The sequence below is a fragment of the Pygocentrus nattereri genome, chromosome 28 (genome assembly GCF_015220715.1).
Source record: "Pygocentrus nattereri isolate fPygNat1 chromosome 28, fPygNat1.pri, whole genome shotgun sequence".
NCBI classification, from domain to species: domain Eukaryota; kingdom Metazoa; phylum Chordata; class Actinopteri; order Characiformes; family Serrasalmidae; genus Pygocentrus; species Pygocentrus nattereri.
Window position 1 is genome coordinate 11,435,239 of NC_051238.1, and position 27,741 is coordinate 11,462,979.

The following is a 27,741-nucleotide window of genomic DNA, read 5'->3' on the forward strand; positions in this document are numbered from 1 at the left end:
CTTGACCTCCTCTGTCTTTCCAAGGCCAAGCTGACATGTTGCTGACCAAGGCAACCACAAGAAACAACAGAGTGCTGGCTTATGTGTGTGTATGAGACGAATGGCACGTGTGTTTTTCTAACCTCTTCTGGATCATAATGTGGATTTTAATGTTTGTATGCTTTTGTGTATATAATTTGTATTTATCAGAGATTATTCCCACATTTCCAGAGGCCAATTATTTTCTCATAATGATTTTGATGAGCCTAAAATTATTTGAATGTGATAGAAAATGATTCAAATCATCATTAAATCTCAATTATTTTGGAGTAATTCAGAATTCCTTTTAAAATAGATGCAATACACAAACGTGACTGAAAATAGCTTGAGAACTTATTGTGGGGATTTCATCTCAATGCAGCACCAAAGATGTTCCCAGACGTTAAGCCTCGTTAAGTCACACAATGCTACCACGCTGAATGGGGGTATGCTAGTACAGTTTTCCTCATGTCATGTGAAGCACCACTGCATTTATTCAAACTGCTTTTATCACAACACCACTGGCAGCTCAACATGCTTGGAGGAGAACACTAACTGCCAATTCTGTTTCATTAGCTATAAGACGGCTGCATTGGCTAGCATTATACTAAGTGATGGGGGAGATGAAAGGACCATCCTGCACTGCCAGGGATCAAACTCACTCTCATTTCGGACAAAATATGTAATGTGTATGCCTTTTAATCAGCTGTGATTGATTATAACATTACAAAATTGATGCATCACGTATGTGTGTGTGCTCTCTGACCTCCTCTGGCATGACAGGCTCAGAGGATCTGCTGATGGCTGACACTCGCTGACGCTCCAGTGGCTCATCCAGCTCGTTATCTGTATAAGCCCCGCCCTCATCAGCCGTGTCATCATAGTCGCTGGTCACACGGCTGTCCATACTCAGATAGTCGGCGCTCATGGCCGACAAATATGACATGCGGTCGTCATGGAGATCAAGGTCCCCCTCTGTCCCGTCCAGCTAAAAGAGACACATGATGGATCTTGTGTACAGAGAGGAGTGAAAACAAAAGAAAAAAGAACAAAAACAAAAACAAAGCTGTAGAGCGCCACCAAAGAAAGATGAACAGTAAAACAGCACAGAAAAGAACAGGAAGAATGACTAGTGTAAGTGTAAGAAGAAAAAGAAGGCATGCATTAATGAAGTAGATGTGTTATAATGGTACAGGATCAGGAATATAAAGTGAGGAAATATGAATGGAGGGATAGTGAAAGTGGAGTGGTGGTGCGCTTTGAGGAGGATTTTGGAGAAGCATCTGCTCTTTACCTTCCCCTCCGACACCCACACTGCCTGCGTCTGCTGCTGCCGAATACACTCCTTCACGCTGCCGTACCACGCATCATTGGCTGCGTTCAGATCAATAACAGCTAGCACAACAAACAACAGAGGAAAAAAGGCAGGGAGAGAGAGGGAGGGAGGGGTGGGAGACAGAAAGAGAGGAAGAGAGAGAACAAGGGACAGAAAGAGAGAGGAAGAGAAGAAAGATGAAAATCAGAGAAAAGCAAGAGGAGAGAAAGGCAAAGTAATGAAGAAAAAGAGAAGAAAAATGAAAAAGAGACAGTAAGAGAGAAAAAGAGCAAGAAAGAGAGAGAGAGAAAAAGAGAGAGAAAGAGAGAGAGTAAATCAAGACATTTCGATCTGGCTCCTGTGTTCTCCCGCTCCACCTATTGATTTGTCTTAGTCTACTGCGTCTCCATTGACCGCTAAAATTGCTCTGTAAATTTCTGCATGAGGAACATGAATCACTTTTAGAGTTAAACTGGTATCAGATGGCTATAAAATGTGAAATTCTGCCTATTCAGTACTTACACAGCCAAATTTATGTGGCCTCCCCTTTTAATCAGTGGGTTTACCAATTTCAGCCACACATGATGCTAACAATCGCATGTAACTGAGCAAACAGCCATGACATCTTTACAAACAAACATCATAGAAGACCAATGACTTTCAATAACTTTCAGTATGGTACTGTCATAGGATGCCACAAGTCTGAGTGCTGACTTCCTGCCCTGCTAGAGCTACCCAGGTCAACTGTAAGTGCTGTTATTGTGTAGTGAAAACATCTAGGAGCACATCGCCAGTGGGCTCTGGTTCAGTGGAAACACCTTCTCTGGACTGATGAATCAAGGCTCTCTATCTGCTAGTCTGATAGACAAATCTAGTTTTAGTGAATATATGGAAAAGGAGAATGCTTCTTGATCAAATGGATAGTGGCAACATTAAATTTGTTGGAGGAAGATTAATGGTCCAAGGCTGCTTTCCATGGTATGGGCCACTCAGTTCCTCAGAAACCCTAATGTTTGAGCATACATCATGTGCTTCCATTTTTGGAAAAGCCTCTTCCTGTTGTGCCTCTCTGTACAATCCAAGGTCCATTTGGAATTGATTGGAATGCCTACTGTGGGCAAGATCTTATTGGACAACATCAGCAGTCACCCTCACAAATGCTTTTGTGGCTGAACAGAAGTGAATTCCCTTACAGTGTTCGCAAAAAGCGGAATTGATATGTATATTCTTATACCAAGAACAACCTATATATATATATATATATATATATATATATATATATATATATATATATATATATAAAATGTATTACTAGTCAGTAAGAAAATGTGCAGAATTATAAATTATAACAAATATTATCATATAATAAATATTATCATAATTGCTCAAATGGAATCAGAACTAAAGGGCCCATATCATCATAGAAATGCAAAAAATTAAAAATGTAAAAATTATTTATGTAGTATGCAAACACTGTTACATTTTCAAAATGTCTCATTCATCCTCAGCCCATACGGTCCGCAAATGTAAACTAAGCTGCAAAAACAGCCTGTTTAGAATTAAATGTTTTTGTGATGTCACAAAAACCAACATATTAACATATATCTGCATATTCAGTCTACAGAAGTTTATCCCCGCCCATTCATACTGATGTTATATGGAGTGTTTCAGCCCTTGACTGCTTTGGGATCAAGGTATCATAAAGGACAGCTATTTAAAACAGTGCTCATTTACATACATCAGTCTTAAAGGCACAGTAACAAAAACAGACTGTTTAATTCTAAGAGATCTAAGAGAGGCTGGAAAACGGTCATGTAAAAATTAATTATTACCGGTTTTGATACACAAATCCATGCAAACTTCACTTCAAGTGGCCCTCAGGGGGGAAAATAAAATATAAGAAAAATGTATGGGCCCTTTACATTTGAGAACTCCCTAAATGGAATCTTGAACTTTTAAATAAACGGAATTAGGTCCAGTGCCGTGTGGGACTGACCAGTGAAGAGATGTGAGCAGGATTTCCTGAGCTTGATGGCCTGGTCGTAGAGCTTGCGGGCACTGCGGTTAGAGTTGGGCATGACCCTCTGCCTCATGTTCTTCACTCCATGCTTACTGTCTGGGTTGAAGAAGATGACAATGGGATACCACTGTGTGTAGTTCAGTGTGTCCACGGCCTTGGGGGTCACGTCCAGCAGGGCATGCTTGTCCTAGGAAGAGCGGGAACAAGTTATTTTATTACTCAGTAATACAATAAAAACAAGAATGCTCTAAATTTATGTTGATGAGTTGTGAATTAATATTGCAATAATTTGTAAGTTATGTGCTTAATTAAGTGGGGGGGGGGGGTGTTCTTGTTGTGTGCATATATTGTCACTAGTGTAAAAGTGTCCCTGGTTTTCAGAAACACACATATTATTATTACTGTTACTATTACTATCACTATTTTTAATTTTATTACATCTGTATTACCTGTTCAATGATCTGTCGGATGGTGTTGAGACGCACCACCCCGGAAGACTTCTCCGACCCTGCATCTTTGGGTTCTGTTTCTGAAAGTAAACATTTCAGACCACAGTAAATGATACTTTTCTACTGTAAACCACGGTGATCTAATGTGTCTATGATGATAGAACCTCAAACAGATCAAACAAATCAGATTAACCACTTAACCCACAGGCTTACTATGCAGCAGCTACTATAAGATCTTGTTTATACCTTGCATTAACATTTGTGTTTGGATTGTGTCTAGATAAACTTTGGCCAGATGACGTTTACACTTTTCCTTATAACACATACCCAGAGTGACCAGATGAGATCTGACTGTACTTTTCCTGCATAAAAAGCACAACACATGCTTTTTTTTAAACGTTTACTTCCCTTTTTCCCACATTATGATATGCTAAACTCATATGGCCAAGAATGCAAGAAGGCAGCTGGTTTAGGGAAACTCTGGCCTCATGCATCTTCCATCTTTTGTTTCATGGGCAGACTCATTTCTGCTCATAAAATTGAATATGCATTCTGTAAAATGGCATCTAGATCCATCTTAAAGAATTTTAAAGAAGGTTAAAGAATATATTTAGGGAATCAATTTAGCATCAATTTAGGGAAAAAAGGTCTATCCCGTGCTCCAGAGACTAGCAATACTTACTGGCAACGACAAACTCCTCTGGGAGCTCAGTGGCCAGTTTTTCAATGGCGGCATCAGCTATGGGCCCAAACAGCACCACAGGCCTCCTGAAGCCAGCTAGAGGGGTTAGAGATAAACAAGCACACAAAATCAAACAAATCTACCGATGAGTTTAAAGAACACTAACTATATCCAAGCACCTGGCACTTGTCCGAGCCCTTGGTGACTGTAATTAGTGTTATTAATGCAAACTGAGTTGAAATAGAAATAGAAATGAAATAGAAGTCTAATTTATTTCGATGTACAGAGCATGTTTATAACAACAGAATTCTGCTGATAAAAAAATGTCGATTGTATTTTTATTGGTATATACACCATAGGTCTGCCATATCATATATACCATTCAACCCTCTTCATTTTTGTTAAATTATTTCTCAGTCTTAACATTTTTCAGATAGCAGAGAGATTTTGTCAAGAGTGCAGATTCTAAACTTTCAATCCACGCAACATTTGTGTTTGAAATAAACATAAAATAAAAATAAAATAGTTGGAAGCGCAGGCCTAAGTGTGTTGATACAGAATATAAACTGAATACAGAATGTAACTCATTAAATATATAATTGATTATGTAACTGTTAGTGATGTCAAATTGAATATGTTAATAACGTGTTAATGCGATACACTATTAACAGCACTAAAGCCATTAATGCATTTTCCTAGTTAGACTCTTCAAATCATCTGTACTTTTAGCCTGAAGCCCAGCTGCCTGCATGCTCTTGTTGTGATTCCACCACTGTAGCCCCCTCATTCAAATACAGCTTTAAAATGAGGAGCTGTTCCCAACTATGGCTATTAATTTATCACTGAATTTTGTCAAGTCCAAAGTTTCAAGCAAAACACAGCACTAATTCTGGCAACATCAGTAATAGCAGTAACGTTAACACTGTAGGATGCCTTCAGTAGAAGATAAAGTCTCCCTTGAAACAAGACATGACAGTGGTATGAGAGTGAGAGCGATACAGCTGTGGAGTCACAGTGCAGCCACCATTGCTCTCAGTGAATAAGACCTGGAAATAAGACCTGGAACCTTTTGAAAGCAATAAATACATCCTGAAGAAGATTTTCTCCATGGTAGCTTTTACAAAATGCACTGCTTTTTAAATGGAAGAATGTCCTTAAGGGTCCATTTTCGAGCAAATAAGATACATTTGATCAATCGTGACTAACAACACAAACTAATGTGATTAATCACAATTGATTATTTTAATTGTTTGACAGCCGTAATAATTACATAACTGTAAAAATCTAAATCAAGAACCAAAAATCTAATCCAAATATCACACAAACATAACACGTAATGTACATGTAATTGATGTTATAATCCACAGAGCACACTCATTATGAGAACAATTACATTTTTCGGTCATTAACATGTGTGTACAGTTATTTGCCTGTATGCAGGGCCCTCTCCTCCCTCTATCTCCTTCTCTCTGCATTAGCAGTAATGGGGCAAGTGAGGCATGCAGTGTATGTGTGCTTCCCTCAGGCTTTGGGGGTGAACAGTGTTGGGTCTGCCGAGGCTGTTAAATGTTTAATCAGCTCCGGTTCCTCCACCAGCACGTTAATCTGATGTGCTTGCCTTCCGAAATGTCACTTCATTGGGGCAAAACGTTACGGCTCTCTCTCACAGCTTGATCTAATACGGCTTAATTATTCTCCACAGACCCGTCAGCCCTTCACATGGCCCCCCTGTACATTCACTTTTTTCTAAACCTCTCTCTTTCTTTTGTTCTTCCTCTCAGAGGAGAAGAAGCCTACCCTCTCGCAGCACCACCCGTTCATAGGCAGGAAAACGGGTGGAGACCAGCCCAGTGCTCAGATCTTCCCGATTTTTGCGCAAATCCTTCTTCTTGGATGCTCTCTGGCCACGGAGCCTCCAGAAATCAGCCCTGTCACCGCTCGAGCCCTTATGAGTGTGCTGGACGTTAGTCATCTGGTCTGCTCTGCTTACAGAGAGAAAAAGGAGATGGAAAAAGAGAGAGAAAGAGAGCAAGAGAGGGACGTAGAGAGAGAGCAAGCCAAACCGAGGGGAGAGAAGAGAAGCAAAAAATTCTTACGCATACCTTACACAAAAAAGGTGGAACATATAAACACATCAGCATGACTTGATACATGATTAAAGCTGCAGTGGTTAGTGGACAAAATCGAACAGTCGTCAACAATGTTTTTTGTGGTGAAAAGTTAACCGGTCTTTCACTTAAAACTAAAATAAAAAAGCAGTCCATGTTTATATGCCACATGTGGTTATTCTGACATACACATATTGTGTTACTCATATATAGTTGTATGTTTGAACATTCCTGGTCACATGGCATGTTTTGTTGATTTTGTAAGCAAGAATAGGTTAAAACATCCTCTACAAAGAACACACCTCTGCACATTTTACTGCAAATTTATGCATACCAAATTTAACATGTTGAGAAAAAACTAAATATAAATGAAATATTTTGATGATTTTACTAAGTGAAAAAAGTTAAAACATCACTTCTACACCAAAATATAAAATGGGCCGTAACTTCTGTACAGGCCACATGTTATGTTTAAATATATATATATTTTTTTAACATAAGAGTTTTTTAACATAGAATCATATCACTACTAGGACTTTGAGGTTTTACAACCATCAAGAAATCACAATTAATTCAATGCAATTGTCTAATATGAATAACTTAAAATTAGTAGTAGACTTTTAAAAGCACTTTTCCAATGTCCTGTCCTTATTTCAGGCAAATTCACAAAAACCTCTGAGAGGGGTCAGGAACTTCAGCCCTGGAGGGCTGGATTCTTGAAGTTTTTCCTTGCTCAAGCACACCTTTTTCAACATATTAGTAATTTGCTCGGTTTAGTTGGAGTATCCCCGCGACCCTGACGGAGAAGCGGCTTAGAAAATGGATGGATGGATGGATGGATAGTTGGAGTATCAGAGCAGGGAAAGCAGCATATGTGCTGTACTCTGACACTCAGTTCCCCACCCTGGTGCTAGAATAATACCCAGTTAGTGACTGACGTTAAAACTGTTTTTTAAAGGTTTCTGAAGTGTCAGTTAAAAAAAAAAATCGAATTTAGACACTATGACTATATAGTATCTATAAAAAAACCTAAAGTACAGAATTTTAGATTCAGAGTCGTCACTACTATTGTTTCTTTAACTTAGCCACATACATTTGTTCATTTTTATAGATAAGAGTATATGTTAAAATGTATGTGTTTAAAAATACATGAAGTCTATTTAAGATTATGTAAAAGCATGATCTGGTGCCAGTGTGTGTTGATTTGTATTGCACCTCTAGTGTAAAACTTTGTTTAGTGTAAAAAAATATATCAAACGTTTGTTGGTTGCCTGACTGGGTTTTGGGGTATGAGGATAAGTATATAAACAAGATTTTTTTCCAAACTATCACTTTAATGTAGTCCTCAAGGATTCTAAGCAAATTGTCTAGTCGGTTGTATTCTAGCTTCTGACACAGTTGAGTAAAATAGGGCTCTGTAGAAGTGGGCTGAAGTTGAAATACAACCTGCTGCATCTTGTACCACACCCAGCTAACCTGCTCTTGTTGGGGATGATTCCTTTCTCCAGCAGCTGGTTTTCCTTGCCCACCCGGATGGCCAACCAGTTGCCTAGCTTGCCGTCATACAGCGTGTCCACCACCTTGAAGATGTCTCCGCGGGAAAAGGCCAAGCACTGAGGCTGCTCCTTCTCGTAGTCAAAGTGTGTCCGAATGAAGAAAGAGTCTCCTCGGCCAGACACCAGGACATCTTCATAAACTAAGGAGATAAACTGGAGTAGTTATAAAAGGTCCATATCATGGAGAATTTCCCTTACTTTCGAAACAAAGTTTGATGTAGTATCTAAACACTGTTAATATTTCAAAACATACCACTCAACCCTCGTCCATGTATGGACACGAAGCATCAACAGCCCATTTTGAGTTAATTGTTTTGTGATGTCATTTTTCAATTTGCATTTACAAGACAAACACGATTAAAAACAAGAAATGTAGGATATGAGTTCTTTCAAGAATACCACCGTACTAAATGCTGTCAAGGATCAGCAGCAGAAGATCATGTAAATGAGCCCTGAGCGCTGTCCTGAATACAGAATCAACATAATGAACATATCAGAGGGTTTGTATGGAGTTCCGATGATTCTGCTAATTATTCTCCTCTCAACCCTTTGGAGTGGAGAAATGAAGTCTGACATCAGTCTGACCATTTTCCACAGTGGCAGGTGTTGTAGAAGTTTCTCCTGGTCCTGTCAAGCTCTCATTAGCCCTGTGAGAGACCTCTGCTCTCCCTCTGTCCCACCTCAACACAAATGAGCTTCAACCCACAGCTGGCCAGCAGAGTGTCAGCCCTGATTCTAGCCTTCATTTAGCCCAGAGGCACCACAGAGACAGAGAGTGAGAGAGAACAGAGACAGAGAGAGGGGAGAACATAGAGCGAGAGAGAATAGAGAGACAGAAGGAGAGAGAGAGAAGACAGAGAGAGAGAGAGAGAGAACGAACAGAGAGAGAGAGAGAGAGAGAGAGAGAGAGAGAGAGCTGACAGTAGAGGTCAGAGCTGCTGTCCAGTTGTCTCCATGGTGAATGGGTGGGGGTGGGGTGTGGAGGGTCTGGTTGGTCTCCAAATTCAATAATTCACCACAAGCACCAGGCTGCTTAGTTTAAACAGGCATTAGACAGGGCTGACTACACATTAGATTAGCCATTAAACACACAGCATAGTCACCTCTTCAACTCTGTCTCTTTCACACACACAGGCGTGACAGTGTGACTAATACAGCCTCCAATATTATATGACTATTATAAACTGAGGTGCATAAATAATAGTGTAAAAGTCACAGACCACCCTTTAATTTATTTAAATTCCAGTGAAAACTGTTATTAAATAGAAGTTATTGATTTGGCAGCATCAGAAAAAAAACAGAAAACATAACAGAACATTACACATAAGCCTCAACAACTAAATATAATATCACATATTGTCCACCCTTTGCCTTTATTACAGCTTCTATTGTATTCAGCAGACTTGCTTTCAGTATTTCAAAGAAATCTGCAGGGATATTTTTCCATAGCTCCAAAGTTCTTAATCTTAGAAGCTGGTTGTATGTTCTGCTGCTCATGATCCCAGTAAAACCAAACAGTACATTGTTTTCTTTTTTGACTATTTCTAGGAAGGATGATCTCTAACGTTTACACAGTAATGTATGTCAGCTCTATTTTGAAAGATATGGGCAGCAAGCATGTGTGCATGCACATACTTTTACACACACAAAAGGGCAAAGTCTTGGATGAGCCAAGACTGGCCTGGATTGGTTTGTGCCGATGGCCAACAAGCTGGTGCCCCTGTCGTCACTTTTACACAATCTGTGTCTGTGTGTGTAAGAGAGACAAACAGTGCATAACGAGGACAGAGAACATACATAAATCATCTACATAAATCTCAGCAATCAAATTCCCACACAGGAGGCTCCAAATTAGACACATCCATGCTCTGCCCACAAGTACATTCCTTCATATCATCTGCTTCTAGGTTGGACAAGCTCTGTGTTCCCCTTCTAAAATCCCATTCAAACTAATGAGAAACACTGGCAAACTGTATTTAGAGTGGCTTCAACTTTGAGTTCCCACTTTCAAACTGCTAACTGAGCTCTAGTATTTGTTATTGCCTGAAACCGAAACTAGGCCAGTTGAAAATAACAACACAAGCTAAAATCTACTAGAAATACTTTCAGCTTTGCTGCCTTATTGCACTGCTTTTGTAATAAAACAAACTTGTTTTGGCCTATTTTGTGCTGTTTATTGACAAAATATGCAGTAGGCTAACAACAGCTAAACAAATTAATTCTAATTTAAATAATAAACAATACATTTTAAAAATAAGCCTATTCTTTTTCAATGCTGAAGTACTGTATGTTGAAGTACTGAAAATTTGCCACTCCAACAATCCCTAGTTGGCAAAATATGCACATCCATCAGTTCCCAGTGAAGCAGCAGTGATATAAGTGGAGGAAAGGTTTGTGTATTAGGGCTGCATGCTGAGTGTGCACAAATTTGTGGAAGGTATTATACTCACCGTCAGGTTTGCTCTGTGCCAGTATAGTGATGTTCTCTCCTCTAGGCAACTCCAGCAGGAACAGCACCGCCTCCTCACGCACAATACCCCGAAAATCCACATTATTCACCTATAGAGCAAATATACAACCTTAAACCTACTGCAAAGGGTGATCATATTCAGATTTCTGTAGTTACCTGCTTATTCAAATGGTCATGTAAACAGCACACTTGGAGTATGGTTTAGAAATCCCATTAAGGAAATCTGGAGAGAGCTGGACTTAAGCTCAGTACTCAGATTTCTCAGTGCATGTGAACTCTTACTCTGATTTCTTTCCGATTTCTCAGTCTGTGTATGTGTGAAAACAGACACCGGAAATAAGCAAGCAAAAACAGTAAAACCAACTACATTCTTGACAAAATGAAGGATTTAAATCTTCTAGATGATGTATGTTCATATATTTAGGTAAAATGGCTCGATGCTTTCAAAAAAGCCGCAGCATGACATTTGAGTTTTACATTATGTTTACGTCAAGTCTTCTGTGAGTCTATTGGCTGGTTACAAAGCAGAAATCTGATTACTGACCGACTCATCAGTCATATATTCAAATATGTAGAGTTTATTCAAATGCATGTAAATGCATTGATCGGATTACTGACAAAATCGGAATTTCTGTAGTTATCGGATTATTAAGTGCATGTAAATCCTGTCCAAATGTGGCAGACTGAGCAACATCAATTATATTCTTGTGTGCTGTAAAAATTATCTAACTTTAGGCCTGTGATTAGAGACAGGTATAGGTATCAGCCTGAAACAGTAGAGACTGGGACATGTTTACCACTGTGTTGTATCACATTTCCTTTTAACAACACTTAACAATCGCTTGGGGACTGAAGACACAAACTGACCCTCAGGACGCAGAACACACTGGACCAAACTATGAAAACTAAAACCTGAAAACTGAGAAATGAAACTAAAAAAGGCTGATAATAAATAAGAATAGTTAATAAAATGTTCACAGTACATAGGCTGCAGTATGTCACATGAAATTCACCTTCCTCAACAACAGACTAAAGACTGATTTTTTTTTTTCCAAAGTTTTAAAATGTGCACATTGGCTGTCATTTAAAAAATGGATGCTACAGGTGACGATGTGATTGCAGGAACTTTCTTCTTCTGTTTTTTTGCAATAATTGCCATTGTTTTCTTCAATAAAAGTGTTACTTTGGGTTTTGTACCCTCTCTTAATACACACATTATAAATCTCTCTAATGCTCCTTATACGAACCACGAAATAGTTCCATCTGGCTAACAACATAATTGTTTACATGCTGCTGCACAAACTCAACACGAGATTAAAAGGAACTAGCAACATGTTAATTTAAACTACTTCTTGTACTCATTGCCATTAAAAGAATTTGTTAGATTGTGACAATTTGTGCTAGGCCTATTCAATCTTTATTTGTTCTGGCCCAAAAAAAAAAAGCTAAAATTCTGGTCCATCCTTACAAAAAACCTTTTACTTCATAGGCCTACATGCTCATACACAGATATGTAAAAGTACAGACACATCTGTTGGAAAGAAAATGCACATAAAATAGACACAAATGGCATCTTTGTGGAAAGTTAATTTCACACTAGAGGCACAGAGCAGGTGCTTTATGCTCATAATGCTCCATTCTTGCTGTGCTTGTATGTGTAGGAGTTGGAATGACTGGGCAGATAAGCATGTCTGATTTAGTCTCTACTGACAGGGAGTGGTGCAACAGTGCTTTCGAAATGTTTCGAGATGTTCCAGCTTTTTTGGCCCTGACACTGAGGTGTTTCTCTGCTGATAAACAAATGATATTGGCTTTCATAAGAAAGAAAGGGTTCAGAAGAGGGATTCTGCTGTACCTTCATGATCTGGTCACCAACGCGGAGTCCTTCCTCTTCCGCAGGACTGCCCTCCTGAACACCCGCAACAAAGATACCCGCATCATTCCCCCCAGCCAGCCTCAGGCCTACACTCTCCCCCTTCTGAAAGCTCACCATCATAGTGTTCGGCCTAAGTGAGAGAGACAGAGAGAGGGAGAGAGAGACAGAAGGAGAGAGAGAGAATGAGGTAGAGGAGGATTAACATGTGTCAACATGTCACCATGTGGCACCATCAAGTTCCATATGCGAGCCAACACTAAACCACATGGTACCCCAGAACAAGAATGTATTCAACAAAACAAATACATTGCTGAAGTCGGAAATCAACATTCAGCTCCAAACAAACTCAGTGTCCCTTTAGACTTACTCAGCCTTACTTAGTAACACATTACTAAACCTGAACTGGAAGTCATTACGCATTTTCTTTCCTTACTGTGAAGTATTTCTATCTTAAATCTCTTTTCTCTGAGGGACAGGCAGGCTGGTGGGATTGGAAAGTGAAAATGAAATGGGAAGGCAAAAATCACCACACTTTAGGGGACTCATCTTAGCATTCGCCATATCATCAGGATATTGCAGGTTCAATACCCAGCAATGCCACAGCCATCCGTGGCTGGGAGTCCAAGACTATCATCCAAATCATCCTCACCTAGCCATCCTTAAGACAGACCACTCCCCTCCCATCACTCAGCATGATGCTAGCCAATGAAGGTATTTGTTAGCTGGCATTAAACAAATTGTGTAACGCAATTAGTGTTCTCCTCCAAGCGTGTTCAGCTCATGTTGCACTAGCAGTATTTAAGTTGTATTGACTCCACACACCTTGTCTCAGCTCCAGGCTTTTTATATTAATGTTCTGTTTTAAAACATTGTTATGAAAAGGCACAAATACATACTTTTCACCTGGAAAAACTTATTTAAGGTACACAACTGCACCTTAAAACCACTGTTGCACCTTTCAGGGAACATTTACATTGTTTGTATCTAGATGAACAAAAAATGTACCTACACAGAACCTTGACTTTTAACAATGCAGCAGTCTTGTAGCTTAGTATAGTATTATTTGTTGGTTGATAGCCTATGGCTTACAGCTGTACTGCCGTAAGAAGAACTATTAAGCGCATGTTCAGGTGTGCTACAATAATGCACAGCTACAGAATGTGCTAGAGCATGTTCAGCTGTGCCACTTAGAGTGAGCTGTTCACCTGTGCTGGCCAGAAACTCACTGTAGTACAGCACCCTGGCACAGAGACAAAGCTTTTCCATCAGCACAGGGCACAAAAATAAACCTTCCCCACAGACAGCAGCAGTAGGCCACACACACTCACACGCAGTTTTTGCCTCATGAATATTTATGAGGCTGACTGAAGTGTGATCAGGAGCGAAAGAAAAAGAGAGGTGGAGAGAAGAAAGGTTTGCAGAGCTGTGTAAATGCTGGCCATCAACCCAGCCTTCTCTCTCTCTCTCTCTCTCTCTCTCTCTCTCTCTAAGCAACTATAGAGGCAGATATACAGCACTATGCCGCCTTGATGGGTTCTTACTATAGCAGCACACTGCTGTGTCTTTATGCTCCCCCATAAGTGTTCATGTTCATGGCCATAACCATGAGAATACTAAGGTCTAGACCTTGGTAGTTTCAGAGGGTTTTTTTCATCTCCATTCATGAGATTAAATATAGAAACAGACTACTCAGGGGCAGAGCCACGAGCATCACTGACCTGTCCAATAAAATGGGAATAGATTTTTTACAAGGCCACATTTTTTAAAATAATGAAACTTGTCATTTAATACCGTCACTGTGTTATGGTCAGTCAAATTCTGCCCATCTCTATCTTCAGCCATCCAATCACTGCTTAGCAATTACTGCTATCCCCCATTTCTTCAAGCCTTCAGTTCATTATCAGTGAGCATGAGGACAGCGAGGTCCTGGTAGTGTCAAAAGGGTTTTATGAGATTCCGTTCGGAAAAAACAACGAGACTACACAGCGAGCAGTGACTCATTCTCAACTGACCTCAAACCAGCTGTGCTCTGACCCTAGACTTTACCGCCTGCTGTGTTTATCTCTGTACGAGACACTATGCTGCCCAAAGACCAGAGCAACTGCACAGCACATGTACTATAGCATTTAGAGAGAGTTTATAAAGCTCTATAGAGAGTTTATAAAGCTAATGAACAGATTATGCTTGTACAAAACAAACCCTACAATTAATTTTTCTTATTTGGACCACTCATGACATTGCTAGCTAAGTCAGTATGCTGTAGTCTAGTTCCAGTCATTCAGTTTAGGCTACTAGCTCCATAGTTGGCTATATTAGCGAATAGATGAAAAATTAAAGTTGTATTTTAACCTACTTATAACATACTACAAGTGGTATGAGAAAGTTCACTGTAAACTAGCATCCTGATGACATATATTTTGTTGCATTTTGTCATTTGTAATGTATGTTTGATTTTTCAGTAATTAATGAGGACAAAGATGCAAAAAAGACAAGGGGGGGGTGAATGAGATAAAATCAATATGCAATCAATCAATTAGTATAGGTATGTTTTTCAGCTGAAGATAATCATGTAAATAAATAGTTACGTGATTCTTTAAATAAAGGTAAACAGGGTAAAGGTCAAATCAGTTTATGGAATAGTAGTTTACTGAAGAATGGAGGGATGGGGAAGGAACAAATGAAAGGAAAAAGTGCCTAACAATTACGCATGAATAAAAAGGTGTGGGCAATGAGGCCGCACCCACAGATACTTAATTTTAAAGCAGTTTTTACAATTTTGTTTTTAAGCAAAGTGCATTTTCATTTCATTTTTTGTGGCATCTCTCGACAAGGGTTGGCTGTTTAGATGCACAGAGCTTAAATGTATGCCACAATCTACGCAATGTATTACGCAATTAGTTCACGTGCCATATGTCAACAATATGATTGGTTGATGTTAAGCTCATTTGCATATAGTTCATCCTGAATGAGAGCGGTGCATTCTGTTTGCTACAAATTACCTAAAATATTTTAAAAATTGGCATCATGAAGGCTGAAGGCAAGCATATGCCGTTTTAATTTCAGGAACTCCCCCACTTTAATCAGCTTCCCATGTCCCGGACTACTGGGAAAGGTGTATGTATGTGTAAGAGAAAGCATGTGTGTCTAATGTACGTGTATGAGTATCTATATGAGTGAATGAGTTACACAAAATAGTAGAGCAGTACTCACCCATACATCTGCTCATCCTCAGGACTGGGCCGCAACAGGATTTTGGGTGTTGTCTTGACTGCTGCTGGAAAAACATATTTTGACAGGATTAGTTTCAGTTTCCTATACTTCTCAGACTAACTCATACTTATTGACCTCTGGCCAGAGATTCATAGGAACAGGATGAAATTTCCAGTGATGATATTAGTGACCAAAATGGTCAGTTTTAGAATTATAGTGTCACTGATAAATGCACAGAAAATGTTTAAAACACACTGAAAATCAAAGACACTATACTCATGGACAATTTATTCCACCACTTGTGTTTCTTCATAATATCCAAATATCAACCACAACTTAAAGTTATACTATGTAAATTTTGGGGATTTGGAGGCCTCTCTGGTGGAAATATGTAATTGCACACAACATGCGTAAACATTTTTGTAACATTGACTGTGCTTTGGACACTCGGAGCAGATGAATCTGAAGATTGTGAGTGCACTGAAAGAGCATTCAGAGAGAACTCAGTCAAAACGTAATGAAGGATGTGTTTTCCAATGAATAATGAATTAAATACTACTGTCAACATATCTTAAGAAGAAATTTCTTCTTAAAACCTACTTATGCAGTTTTCACAAAGATTCTGTCATTCAGCAAAGTTTTCTTATTTTTTGGGATTTGTTCTTGGGTAAGAACAGAATCTAAGAGCACTCAAGAGCACAAAGCTGTGAACAATTCAGATGACATAGATCTTATCTTAGGATTTTTCTCAAGAACAAATATAAGAAAAAGCTCAGGAAGATACTGGTGAATGAGGCCCATTGTTCACATTATGCATTGTTCTGGCTTTTTGTTTACAGAGCAGAGGTTCTACCTGGAGGCTCCTCTGGTCTTGGCTCTGTGTGGTCTTCCTGCGCTTCAGCCAGTTCTTCCGTCAGCCTGTAAGGGGAAGAAGTGGCTGCCATCTTGGGCAGTCTGCTCTGGGGGTCCTCCCTGGAACCATTATAAAAACCACACATTTAGAGGAATTAATCTCCAGCACAACCACAGATGACTCATAGGCAGTGATCTGAGGTAGATCTAAAGGGCCTGTGTTTCATTATTTTCCCTGCAGATCACTTATAACATCTGTGTGGTTTTATGTACAAAAAACAGCTGTAACATTGTCACATGACCATTCTAACCTCTCTTTAGCCTTGTGTTTGTTGGTGCGCCTCTAAGACTGGCATATGTAAATGGCCTCTGTTCTGATGGGCTGCCCTGTATTGTGTTCAATAAGTAGTCCAGGCTGGAATGTGGAATGAACTGTTAAGTTCAGTCTGAAATCCTCAGAGACGTGAGGAAAAAATAAACTTCAGCCGCTGCTTTTGGATGTCTGGATTGTTTGGAAGGCTGCAATGACCCATTTGTCTGAATAAAGTACAATACAGGGCAGCTTTTCAGAACACAGATCACTTTTCTTATATCAATCTTATATCAACCGGTAAAAAGAACAGCCTGCTTAATTCTAACCCGGCGTTAACGCTGGCAGAGATTTATTTCATTTATTGGTCATTTATTTTCAATGATTTCTGGCAACAGCAGGCAGTGTGAACTTTGGAGATGCAGAGTAGGCGGAGTCAGCGACACAACAAAGTTAAGCGGAGTCCAATGTTTACTCAAATAAGAAGCAAAGTGATAAGGCAATTACCAATAGGAACTGAGCACTCAGCTGCATAGTACACGCTTTATCTCCACCACTGTGAAACAGTATGCTCGTTTTCAGTTCCTAGATAATTGTTCCTAATAGAGATGGAATAATGGCGGCAGTGCTTTCACTGCGAATAGACAGTAGTTGCAAAAACCAAATACTGGCTGCACATTCATGAGAATTCAATAAAAATAAGCACTAAAGCGATTTCTCAACAGGATTTTCAATTTTAACAGGAACACATCGAATCTGTGCATGTCGTCAGTAAAACTATGGCAACTAATGGCCAGGTGTTCAGAAACACCCAAAAAAAACCCAACAAAAAGCGAAAAGTTGCTGCTGGTTTGAACGAAGTATAAGGGATAAAGAGTAAGTAAGAAAAAATGTCCATTTTTGGTACATAAAATCACACCATTGTTGTAATTGGACCTCAAGGGGGAAAATAAAATACAAGTAAAATGTAGGACATAGGATAAATTTAATACTTTTTTTTAAACTATATCCATATCAGCCAGTGCTCAAGGTCTCCATATGAGTTATCAGTACTGGAAAAGAAAAGTTTTATTGCGCTATCTCTACTCTACTTTGTTTCCATATATAGACTGAAATGTTATGAATGTTTGGAATGCACAGTGCGTAAAACTCCTTTTTCAAGATATATGAGCGAGTTTGCCAGTGATGTCCCCTTTAAACAGAGTGTGGAGGGTCCATTATTTATTCAACTCATTCTGATATCTAATTTTTTTATGGTGGGCCTGTGTTAGTGGGCAGAGAAAGGGTAGCTGCTGTTTACTTTTGTCATTTCCAAAATTATAACTTTAAAAAAGGAAAAAACATTCTCATCATTTGTGGAGACCATCGCAAAGAAAATCATGCATTTTCAAAATATCTACATTAGAAGTGGTTAAGACGTAGAGAAAGCCATTCAGAGTGGTTTGGTGTGAAATGCTCAGTTCTAGAGAAACTTACTGAGTCAGAATAGTTCACAGTGGTGGTGATAGGAACCAGATGAGTTGAACGTCTCTGAAATCTACATCGCAGAAAGGTATTACATGAAGTTGTTATGAATACAGTGCCTGAGATGTTGTTTTATGATAGTTCCTGTCTGTTCCTATCAAAAATTTTTGTTTTTCTACAGTGAACGACATCACATCAAACACATGAATGGCTGTGTTCACATCTCCATTATTGAATTATGCATACATTTTTAAACATGATTGGAATTCCACTTTAAAAATACTGAAACATTTGCAAAACAATAAAAACAAAACAAAATATAAACAATAAAAACAACACATGAGGCAACACATGTTTGAGTGCTAGAATAAATTTAAACATTTTAAAAGTGATGAAGAGTATGGGAATTTTATTTTGGCCAAAGTAAAACTAGAAAATGAAAAAGTAAAATAATGGTGCTTTTTAAATTTAAAAAAAATTTTTATTCTTCATTATGAATTTTTTTTTTGGCCAAAAAATAAAAGCACAAATACTTGAAATAATTTTATAATAAGGCTTTGGTCTAAAACTCTCTGGTCCTTTTGGACAGTAAATAAAATGGTTATATTTGTGTTGTCATTGCAACTCCTGGGTCCCATCACCACCACTGTAACGGAATTTGAGTCAATGTCGACTCATTTCACATCAAACCACTCTGAGTGTCTTTGTTTACATCTCAGTGACTGAATTATCCAGAAATTCTGAAAAATGGTTGGAATTCTCCTTTAAAACACTTGGAAGATGTGCTTTTCTGTTCGTCTATTTATCACACAGCACATACATTATACACAGCACAGATACTAAAAATGCTATGAGCTACAGGCTTTTTATGAAGTGCTGCTGAGTGAGACTGGAGAGAGAGAAGCGCACTTTTAGCTCAGGAATGAAATGAATGTGATGAAAGGTTTCAGACTACTGGGTTTGAAAATAATATGGCCTGTGTGACAGATTACCCACAGTGCAACAGGCATACCTGACGTTCTCTCGCGGAACCTCGTTGGAGGAGTGTGAGGAGAGGTCAGACTGCCGCGACCTTTGGTCTTCCTGCGGTGAGTAGGAGTGGTACGACTCCATCTCGGAGACATCTGAAACCAGAGGCAGATAGGAAGGAGTCAGAGAGCAGCTGAGAGTCTGCTGTAATGAAGCCCTCCACCAAACAAGACCCAGGAGAGAGTTTACCATACCCCCGCTACCGCACACAGCTCTGTTACTGCCGACTTTGTGTTAATGTGTTGAGATCTGCCTCGTCATAACACAGCCAGCGTCTCTGCAGTCACTGTTAGGGGTTTAACTCTAGATCAAGACTCTTCAGGAAACAGTTAAGTGCATCACGAAGAGTCAGATTTCACCATGAATCAATTCAGTTCAGTTAAACTAGTCTGAGATCATTCAAAATTATTTTTAAAAATGCGACAGTAGAAAACTATTCCCTGATATAAAGTCAAAAATTTGATTTTGGCCACGTTTTACTGAATATTATTATTTAGACATTGTAATAAATTAGAATATTTCAAATTGATGCAGCTGAATCTTTAGATTCATTTATGTTTGATAATTTCTTTTTTTTTTTTAGCAATTTTTATTTTGGCCAATTAAAAAAAAAAAAACCTCAAAAAATAAATAAAAAGCAAAATATAGGCAATAAAATAATATTCTCATTTTTTTAGTTAAAATCCTTCCATATGAAAATTGAGAATTTTATTTGCCAAAAAATTACCCAATCCTTTACTGAATATTATAATAAAGTGACATTATAATAAAGGATATATATATTTTTTATAAAATAAAAATATTATAAATTATAATTATAAAAAGAAAGTTCTATACTTTCTGAAAATGTTATTTTGGCAAAAAAAGGGCAAATACAAAATATTATTATAAGACTTAAAAATCAATTAAAGCATTTCAAAACTGATGCAGCTAAACTGCCATATTCAGATTAATTTTTACAATCGGCATAATTCTGCGGATTGTATTTAATTAAACATAAAAAATAAGCAAAGTAAAATATAATAAATAAAATAAAAACAATATACTAAGTTTTCTTTTTCAGAGGTTCTATAGGAAAATAGCCTGAGAATTTTATTTTGGTAAAAAAAAGAGCTGATACTTTACTGAATATTATTAAAATGTACGATATTTAATGATTAGTATAACTGCAACATTCTAAAAATGAATCAGATCGATGCCTTTTTACATCCCTAATCAGTCGTGATGTTATTGTACTTTTCAGAAGTGGACTGAAAAGTATAAAATGATTAAACTGTTTAGAGTTCCGTTATAAAGAGGCAGAACAGAATGTTTGCGCAAGAAAGCCGTATGTATAATACAGAGAGAGAGAGAGAGAGAGAGAGAGAGAGAGAGAGAGAGAGAGAGAGAAATGCCTGTAAGAGAGAGATCTGACGAAACGGATACCCTATATGCCACCGAGGAGACGTGTGAGAGACAATCAGACATACAGTGAGCCATAAGAAGATACCCGCTTATGCCAGACAAACTCCAAAGCCAAAAATACACAGTCTAAATCAGTAACAACAGGTGAAACGGTAGAGCTCTACTTCCTCCAGGGTAGTTCAGAAAACTCCTGTTAATGCAAGCAGAGTTAACACCACCGATACGCAGCAGCTGCTCAGAGTGGAAGGGTTAGGTGCAGAGATACAAAGCAGGGGTGAGAGCGACTGTGTGACAAAGAGAGAGAGAGAAAGGAAGGAAGAAGGAAAGAGGCGGGCGAGGGACGAGATAGAGGGAGAGAGAGAGAGGGAGCAAGTTACTGTGTGGTTGGGTGCTGCTGGTGAGCCTAAGTGCAAGTCCACTGCTTTAACGCAACTCTTCAGCTCCTCACAGTGCCAGCGGTGGCCAGTGCAGCATGCCTAAAACACACTCTGTTACTTGGCACAGGACACACACACACACACACACACACACACACACACACACACACACACACACACACACACACACCAGCCAGGAGCAGCAGTGCAGCTTTAAGTGGAGCAATGAAAATTGGAGCAATGAAAAATAGGAAAATACTAAGACAGAAATAAATGTAAATATTGCTGTAAATATTATGTAATTATGTAAACACAAAAGTACAATACCGTTCAAAAGTCAGAGACCCTTCATTCAGCTCATTTTCAGGCAAAATGGACATTAAGTACAAGTTATTCATTTTCAGAGTCGTGAAACAAATCAGAAAACAGATCACTGCTGGAACAAAACTTCACATCTCCAAAATTATAACGGACAGGTGAAAGTAAAACATTAACTTGTAATGGAAGTAAACATATTTTCTAGTAATTCTGGTAACTGGAGTTTTTTAATTGTTCAAAACTGTATTGTTTCTACACCTCCAGAGTTCAGTCAGTTCAGAAACTGTTTTGCGTTTTCTCACAATCCTAACACATTCATTGATGTTGAGGTCTGAGCTCTGCACACTGCACAAAAAAAGGAGCTTCAAGGGTTCTTTAGGAAAGGCAATTGTTCTGTACAGAAACTTAAACACTTAAAAGAGCCATTTGAATGCACAGATGGCTCTTGGCATGGTTAAATGGTTGTCTGATGGAAAATCTGTTGTACATGGTTATTAAAGTAACGTTCTAAAAATGGTTCTACATAGCCCCAAAAAGAGTTCGCTACTGTTACTATGTAGAACCATTCTATCAGAGAACAGAGTATAAGGAGGTGCAAGCAGCTACTTTCTTTAGTTTGTACATTTTTCTGTTTGCAGCCCATTTCCTTTTTTTAGTAAGGTCCTTCTGACAGCTACACATCCTTTCATACTCACAGTGCTGACTTCTCACGGTGGAAGGATGGACAGAAACACCTGTGGATTTTTTCAGATCTGAAGCAAGAGTGGAGTTTGATTTTCTCCTCTATCTCAAAGATGAAAGCTTTCAGTGCTGTTTATCTGTTGGGGAGGTTAGTGGTCTACCGGTTTGTACATGGTTGTTAAGAGCTCATGATGCTGCCTTTGTTTATGTAGGTGGAATACCTCATATGTGACCTTGAAAGGCAAATTCCCAGAAAAACGAAAAACGCATAACTAATAAACATTTTGACTGAAAATTAAATAAATGAAGGGTGGGGGTGTCTTTTGCACAGTACTGTCCATAACCCCTTAAACCCCATGTGTCTGTTTGAGTAGGGAAAACAATAAAATCTGCAGAGGTGTGTCCTGGAAGGAACCCAGTTTGAAACTTTGCCTTGAACCCTAAGGGTCTATAAGAGGGCTCACTGTCACAACTACATAACTAACATATAAGTTTCTTACTTACTGAATAACTCCTAGTAACTATTGGATATAAAGCCTTAACGATTAATGATTACAAGTCACAGTTGTTGCAAGTGACAATAAAAGTATTTTATCATTTTATGTAGTACTTATTTTTCACTCTTACCTCAGTGAAACAAGCTGAGAAATTCTGTCAAAAGGGTAAATTCAAAACTCATAGACTAAATTCTAAAGTCTATGGCATATTTGTTTATGTAAGTAGGCGATATTTCAATCTGATGAGATGTCATGTTTGTACAGTCTTGTTTTGCAAAAATATTTTCTGCCATGTTTCTTTCATTATTTGACACTGAAACACATGCAGAAAGAAAAAATGTGCAAAGTTGAACACAATGTAGAATGCAAGTTGTTTGTAAATGTAATTCATGATGTAACTACCTGTGTTTTTTATACATGCTGAATTACATTTAGATTACACTCTTTAAAAGGTTGTTCTTCTAGGGTTGTTAAGTAAAGAAAATAGTCCTACATAGAACCACAAACACTCAAAGAGCATGACTGACACTCAAAGAGCAAACCTCTGCATGATTAAAGGGTTGTTTGCATCATTCTTCAGATTGATGGAGAATGTGCTGAAGATTGATTGAAATGGCTTCAATATGGCACCAAAAAGGGTACTTTTTAAAATATTTTATTCATGCAAAAGGAGTGAGTGTGCATGGTTTTACAAAGAACCATTTTGTTTACTAAAGAACCAATGAACAACCATCTTTTTGTTAAAGAGTGCAGTTTAATTTAATCTTCTATATTTGATGGAGTTTAAGGGGGTTCATGACTGAATCTTCCTCAGTTGATGTGTGTTTATCTGATGAATGAGAGCGCATGCTTCAGGCCGTGAATGAAGGCCTTGCTGACTTTTCCTTTTTTTCAGAGCTCTGTAGGAACGAGCGTTCCCATCTGTTGGGTGGAGATGTAATTACAGCCTGTCGGACACTCGAGAGAGGACAAAACCACAGAGCTGGAGAGAGAGATGGGACAGCTGCAGAGACACTCCCTTGCTTGCTCACTCACTCGACACAGCCACAAACAGGGCACAGCAAAACACGATTACTCCACCACCACCGGCTATTTACATCACACCATCACATCACTACTGAACAACAAACAAACACAAACACATACATACACCAGGTGCAGAACTGCAAAATATACTGAAACAGTAATAATGTGCTTGCAGGTAAATAATAAGCTTAACTATATTCACCCCTAAACACACACATACACATGTATACACAACACTGCAAATTAAATTTTCAGTCAAAAGCCCTTAAGCACAAGTTATGCACTTTTCTGGAGACATTTTTCAGAGGTAAGAGATAGGAGAAAAAACTTTCCAAGAATTTCCAAAAATGTTCAAAAATCATTAAAAGATAGAGAAAATGGGACTTCAAACAACTCCTCAAGATCTTCAAAAAGTTTTACACTAAATATATAAATACGTTTTTCTCCTCACACCAAAAAAAGAATGACGCATACCTAATGAGTGGAAATTAAATAAACGAAGGGCGGTCTTTCACATTTAACAGCACTGTATTTACAAAAAAAAATTTTGTCTCTGTGATGTCAAATGGACTTATTTGTATTTAAAATCACTCCAGCTGGTTTCCTGATATGTTTAATCTGCAGCGAGAAACTGTCAAACAGTGAAATGTCATGTCCTCCATATTCAAATTTTCTTATTCTACATTAAATGGTGCAGCAGGTGATGACAAGCTGCAGAATGAGAAGCTGATTTCAGCCTTGTAAAAAAATCGAATGTTGAGAGACAATTTAAAGAAACTATTCTACTTTTGGGAAAGTTTCCTGCCGGAGATGTGAGAAAAACAGCTAGATTTGAGCTAAAGCTTAAAGCAGAGCAAAGTAAGTCTGCATTTTCATTTATATTAGAGTTTTTAGCCTCTACTAGGACATTAGAACATACCGAGACGTATTTACAGTCAAGATGGTAAAATGGACATAAAATGTTGGGGCTCCCAAGGTGGTTTGATTTTGGCTCATCTTAACATTTGGGTTCCCAACCCCTGTTTTAGACTGCTGGTCAATGTGCTCTGGGGTTTACAGTTCAACAGTAAATATAAAAAGTGTGCAAAGGTTCAAAGATCCTGGCACTGACGTTTTGGACAGAACAGGCCTTTTCTACTTTGGTAGTATTCATATCAAATCAATTCCCCACAGTCCTTATTCACCCTGCTCCCTTCTCTAATGCAGAGTTTGCCTTCTTAGACTGAAGCCTAAACCTTTGTGATATATTTGCATGTTTCATCAAAAAAAGATTACAAACAACCTAAACGCAGGCATGCACACTATCTGTTCAGTGAAGCATATAAGCACGCATTACATTACTTTGTGCTTAAGTAAACCACAAGCACTGCACTGTGTGAGTATATAACATATCAGTGGAGAAGATTAGCTTGAAATTGTATCCCAAAAACAGGATAAAGTTTTAAGTAGCATATAACATGACTGTTTCTGACCTGTCACAGATTCCAAGTGACATTGACTTCACTTTCTTCCAATGTTTAACAGAATAAAATAAATAACCAGACAGAATTAACAATGAATAAAACAGTTTATTGATTAGGGAGAGTATTAAAATTGAAGTTAGCAAAAATATATACGGGCACAAAAGTAAGCGCCTCACAAATCTTAAGTGCACGGTGTGAAAGCTTCACAACTTTGCTGTGGCACAGTCAAGAATAAGGATTAATGGCAACCAGAGAGTATGTACTGCAGTGTCTCTGACGTCCTTCAGCTAAAAGTATGACATATTATCTGCAAAAAAAGAACAGAAATAGAATCGCTCTTGTAGAACAGATCGCTTTGTTTTCTTAGTGCATCAGTGCATCTCTCTGGCATCAAACTGCTGAATGAGACCAAGTCAACCTTGGTTATAGTAAAGCAAAGGCTTTTAAAAATAACTTGGCATTAAAATAACAGATATGAACAAGATATGGGGGGAAAAAATCTCTGACTAAATTTATGTTCATAAATTTACCAAATGTAAATGTAGTCAAAATGGCCATTATGTAAAAATTATTCATTTTTCAGTATTAGAAAAAAACAACATATTTAACAGAACTGTACACTGAAGCCTCGATTACTAATATAATACCAAATTATTCAGTATTTATTGTGTCCACTCTTTGCCTTTTTTACAGCCTTTATTCTTTTCAGGAGATGTAGTTTAGTTTTTCAAAGAAATCCGCAAAGAAATGCTTCCACACTTCCAAGTTCAGTATTAGAAGTTGGTTTGTATTTTCTGCTTTTCACAATCCAAATAATTCCAAACACATTCAATGATGCTGAGGTCTGGGAAACTGTTCAGAGAACATCAGCAACTTTTTTGATGTTCTCAGCAGTGTGCTTGGGGTCGTTATCTTGCAATAGAAAGGATTTCTTCCTCAACACATTCTCCACAGGGCACTGCATGCCATTCAAATTTGTTTGAAGTTATCAGCATTCATGATGCCTTCAACCAAACTGTTTGTACAAAACCACATCACAACTAAGAATCTTTCATTGCTTTGGCAGCATACATTAGAATCATAGCCCATAAAACCTCCACATCTCAGATGTCCAGTTCCTGTGTTCTTGAGCAAACTTTCTTCTTTTCTTTCTCAGTAAGGGCTTCTTCACAGCTCCACATCCTTTCAGATTCATAGCGCCGAGTTGACTTCTCACAGTTGAAGGATGGACAGAAAGACCTTTGGATTTTTTCAGATCTGAAGCAAGAGTGGAGCTTGATTTTCTCCTCTCTCTCTCTCAATGACGAGATGCTTTTTATCTGAGGTCTTTGCATGGTTGTTAGGAGCATGTTCTCTATATCTGTAAATAATTTTCCAACTCCAGTTTTCAAAACTCCTGTTTTTTCCCCCTCTTATTTTCTTTTGACTTTCTCCTTCCTTATTCAAGAGGATTATCTTCTATCTACTCTACTCAGAAATATTTCCTTTTGCTTTGGGGGGGCAATCAGCTGTAACTGGCTGATTGTAAGATGGAAAGATGTAAGAGTTGGGGCAGTAGCAGGTGCACAAAAGTAAAGAATGGACAAACAAAACACTGAGTGATGATGTTATACTTTGTTCTGGAAGCTTCTGTCTTATTATCTGTTAAATACACATTCGCTATTTTTTCCTGACATTGAAAAACAAATATCACATACTTAATGAGTTTTGATTGGAATTTGGGTGGTCTGTGATTTTTTGCACAGTAATGCACCACAAAATTGCAGATAAACTAAAGGTGAAGTAATGCCACTGGACCATAACACACAGTATAGAGTAGGAAAGTGAAAGAGTCCACTTGAAAATTGTGCATTCTCCTCTTAAACCCATTAATTCATGCACTTATAAGCAACTTATTTCAGGCCATGTGGCTGGCAAATGTGCATATGACATTACTAATCTGATTTATCTGATCCAATTAATGTTATCTGCTTTTAATTAAGTATGATGCAGCAGAGCAAGCAGGCAGAGCAAATGGCCCATTAAGCCTGATGAAGTGCTGGAATAGGGTCAGGGCCTGCATGGATCAGTCATCTCAGGCTAGTAGTGCTGGTCCACGATCAGCTCTGTGTAAGCACATTCATTAGGACATAAACAGCAAACTGATCCTATATCAGCACACTCTCTGAAGTATGATTAAGACCACACCCTTGAGGGTATGCTGTGGAGCTCATTTCATGGATTACGAAGCTAGATGGCCCTGAATTGAACCCTTTCACTGTTGGGATGCACAGTGAGCTTCTGTGAAGAGGGTTAAGCTGCATAGCTGCTGAAAGAGAGAGTAAAACTCACCGTCAGGCTCAGAGTCGCTGTCAGCGAGGGCTGGGATGCGCACCAGGATCTGTCTGTTGTCCCTCTGCACCACTAGCTGCAGCTTCCCCCGAGACTTCTCAATCAGCTTCCCTGCGTCGCTCAGAGACAGATTCTCAGTCACAGTCCCGTTAATCTAGTAAAAGCCAAACAAATATGTTAAAAATCTGTTGGTTTGGATACAAGTCAGTGGTGTCAAACTCTGCAGAGAGACCTGCAGATATCAGCAGGCACGTTTACATACACCCTAATAATCCGACTAATAGC

General features: G+C 38.5%; 1 protein-coding gene across 11 annotated transcripts in view; it reads right to left on the reverse strand.

The window, feature by feature from the left end:
• LOC108438364 (tight junction protein ZO-2) overlaps positions 1-27,741 on the reverse strand; it is a 143,009-nt gene that overhangs the window by 5,755 nt on the left and 109,513 nt on the right. For 9 of the 11 annotated variants that reach the window (XR_005129855.1, XM_037535892.1, XM_037535894.1 and 6 more), the window contains 13 exons: positions 27,457-27,610; positions 19,343-19,454; positions 16,558-16,676; positions 15,705-15,768; positions 12,474-12,624; positions 10,599-10,707; positions 8,069-8,288; positions 6,282-6,469; positions 4,485-4,580; positions 3,803-3,882; positions 3,330-3,540; positions 1,313-1,413; positions 785-1,006 (listed from right to left, as the gene is read on the reverse strand). Coding sequence is in view for 10 of the 11 variants with exons in the window: in XM_037535892.1 (XP_037391789.1) it covers positions 785-1,006; positions 1,313-1,413; positions 3,330-3,540; positions 3,803-3,882; positions 4,485-4,580; positions 6,282-6,469; positions 8,069-8,288; positions 10,599-10,707; positions 12,474-12,624; positions 15,705-15,768; positions 16,558-16,676; positions 19,343-19,454; positions 27,457-27,610 (1,827 nt within the window). In the remaining variant the exon portion in view is untranslated. The remainder of the gene's footprint in view (positions 1-784; positions 1,007-1,312; positions 1,414-3,329; positions 3,541-3,802; positions 3,883-4,484; positions 4,581-6,281; positions 6,470-8,068; positions 8,289-10,598; positions 10,708-12,473; positions 12,625-15,704; positions 15,769-16,557; positions 16,677-19,342; positions 19,455-27,456; positions 27,611-27,741) is intronic. The other 2 variants (XM_037535888.1, XM_037535887.1) reach the window with 2 other exon arrangements.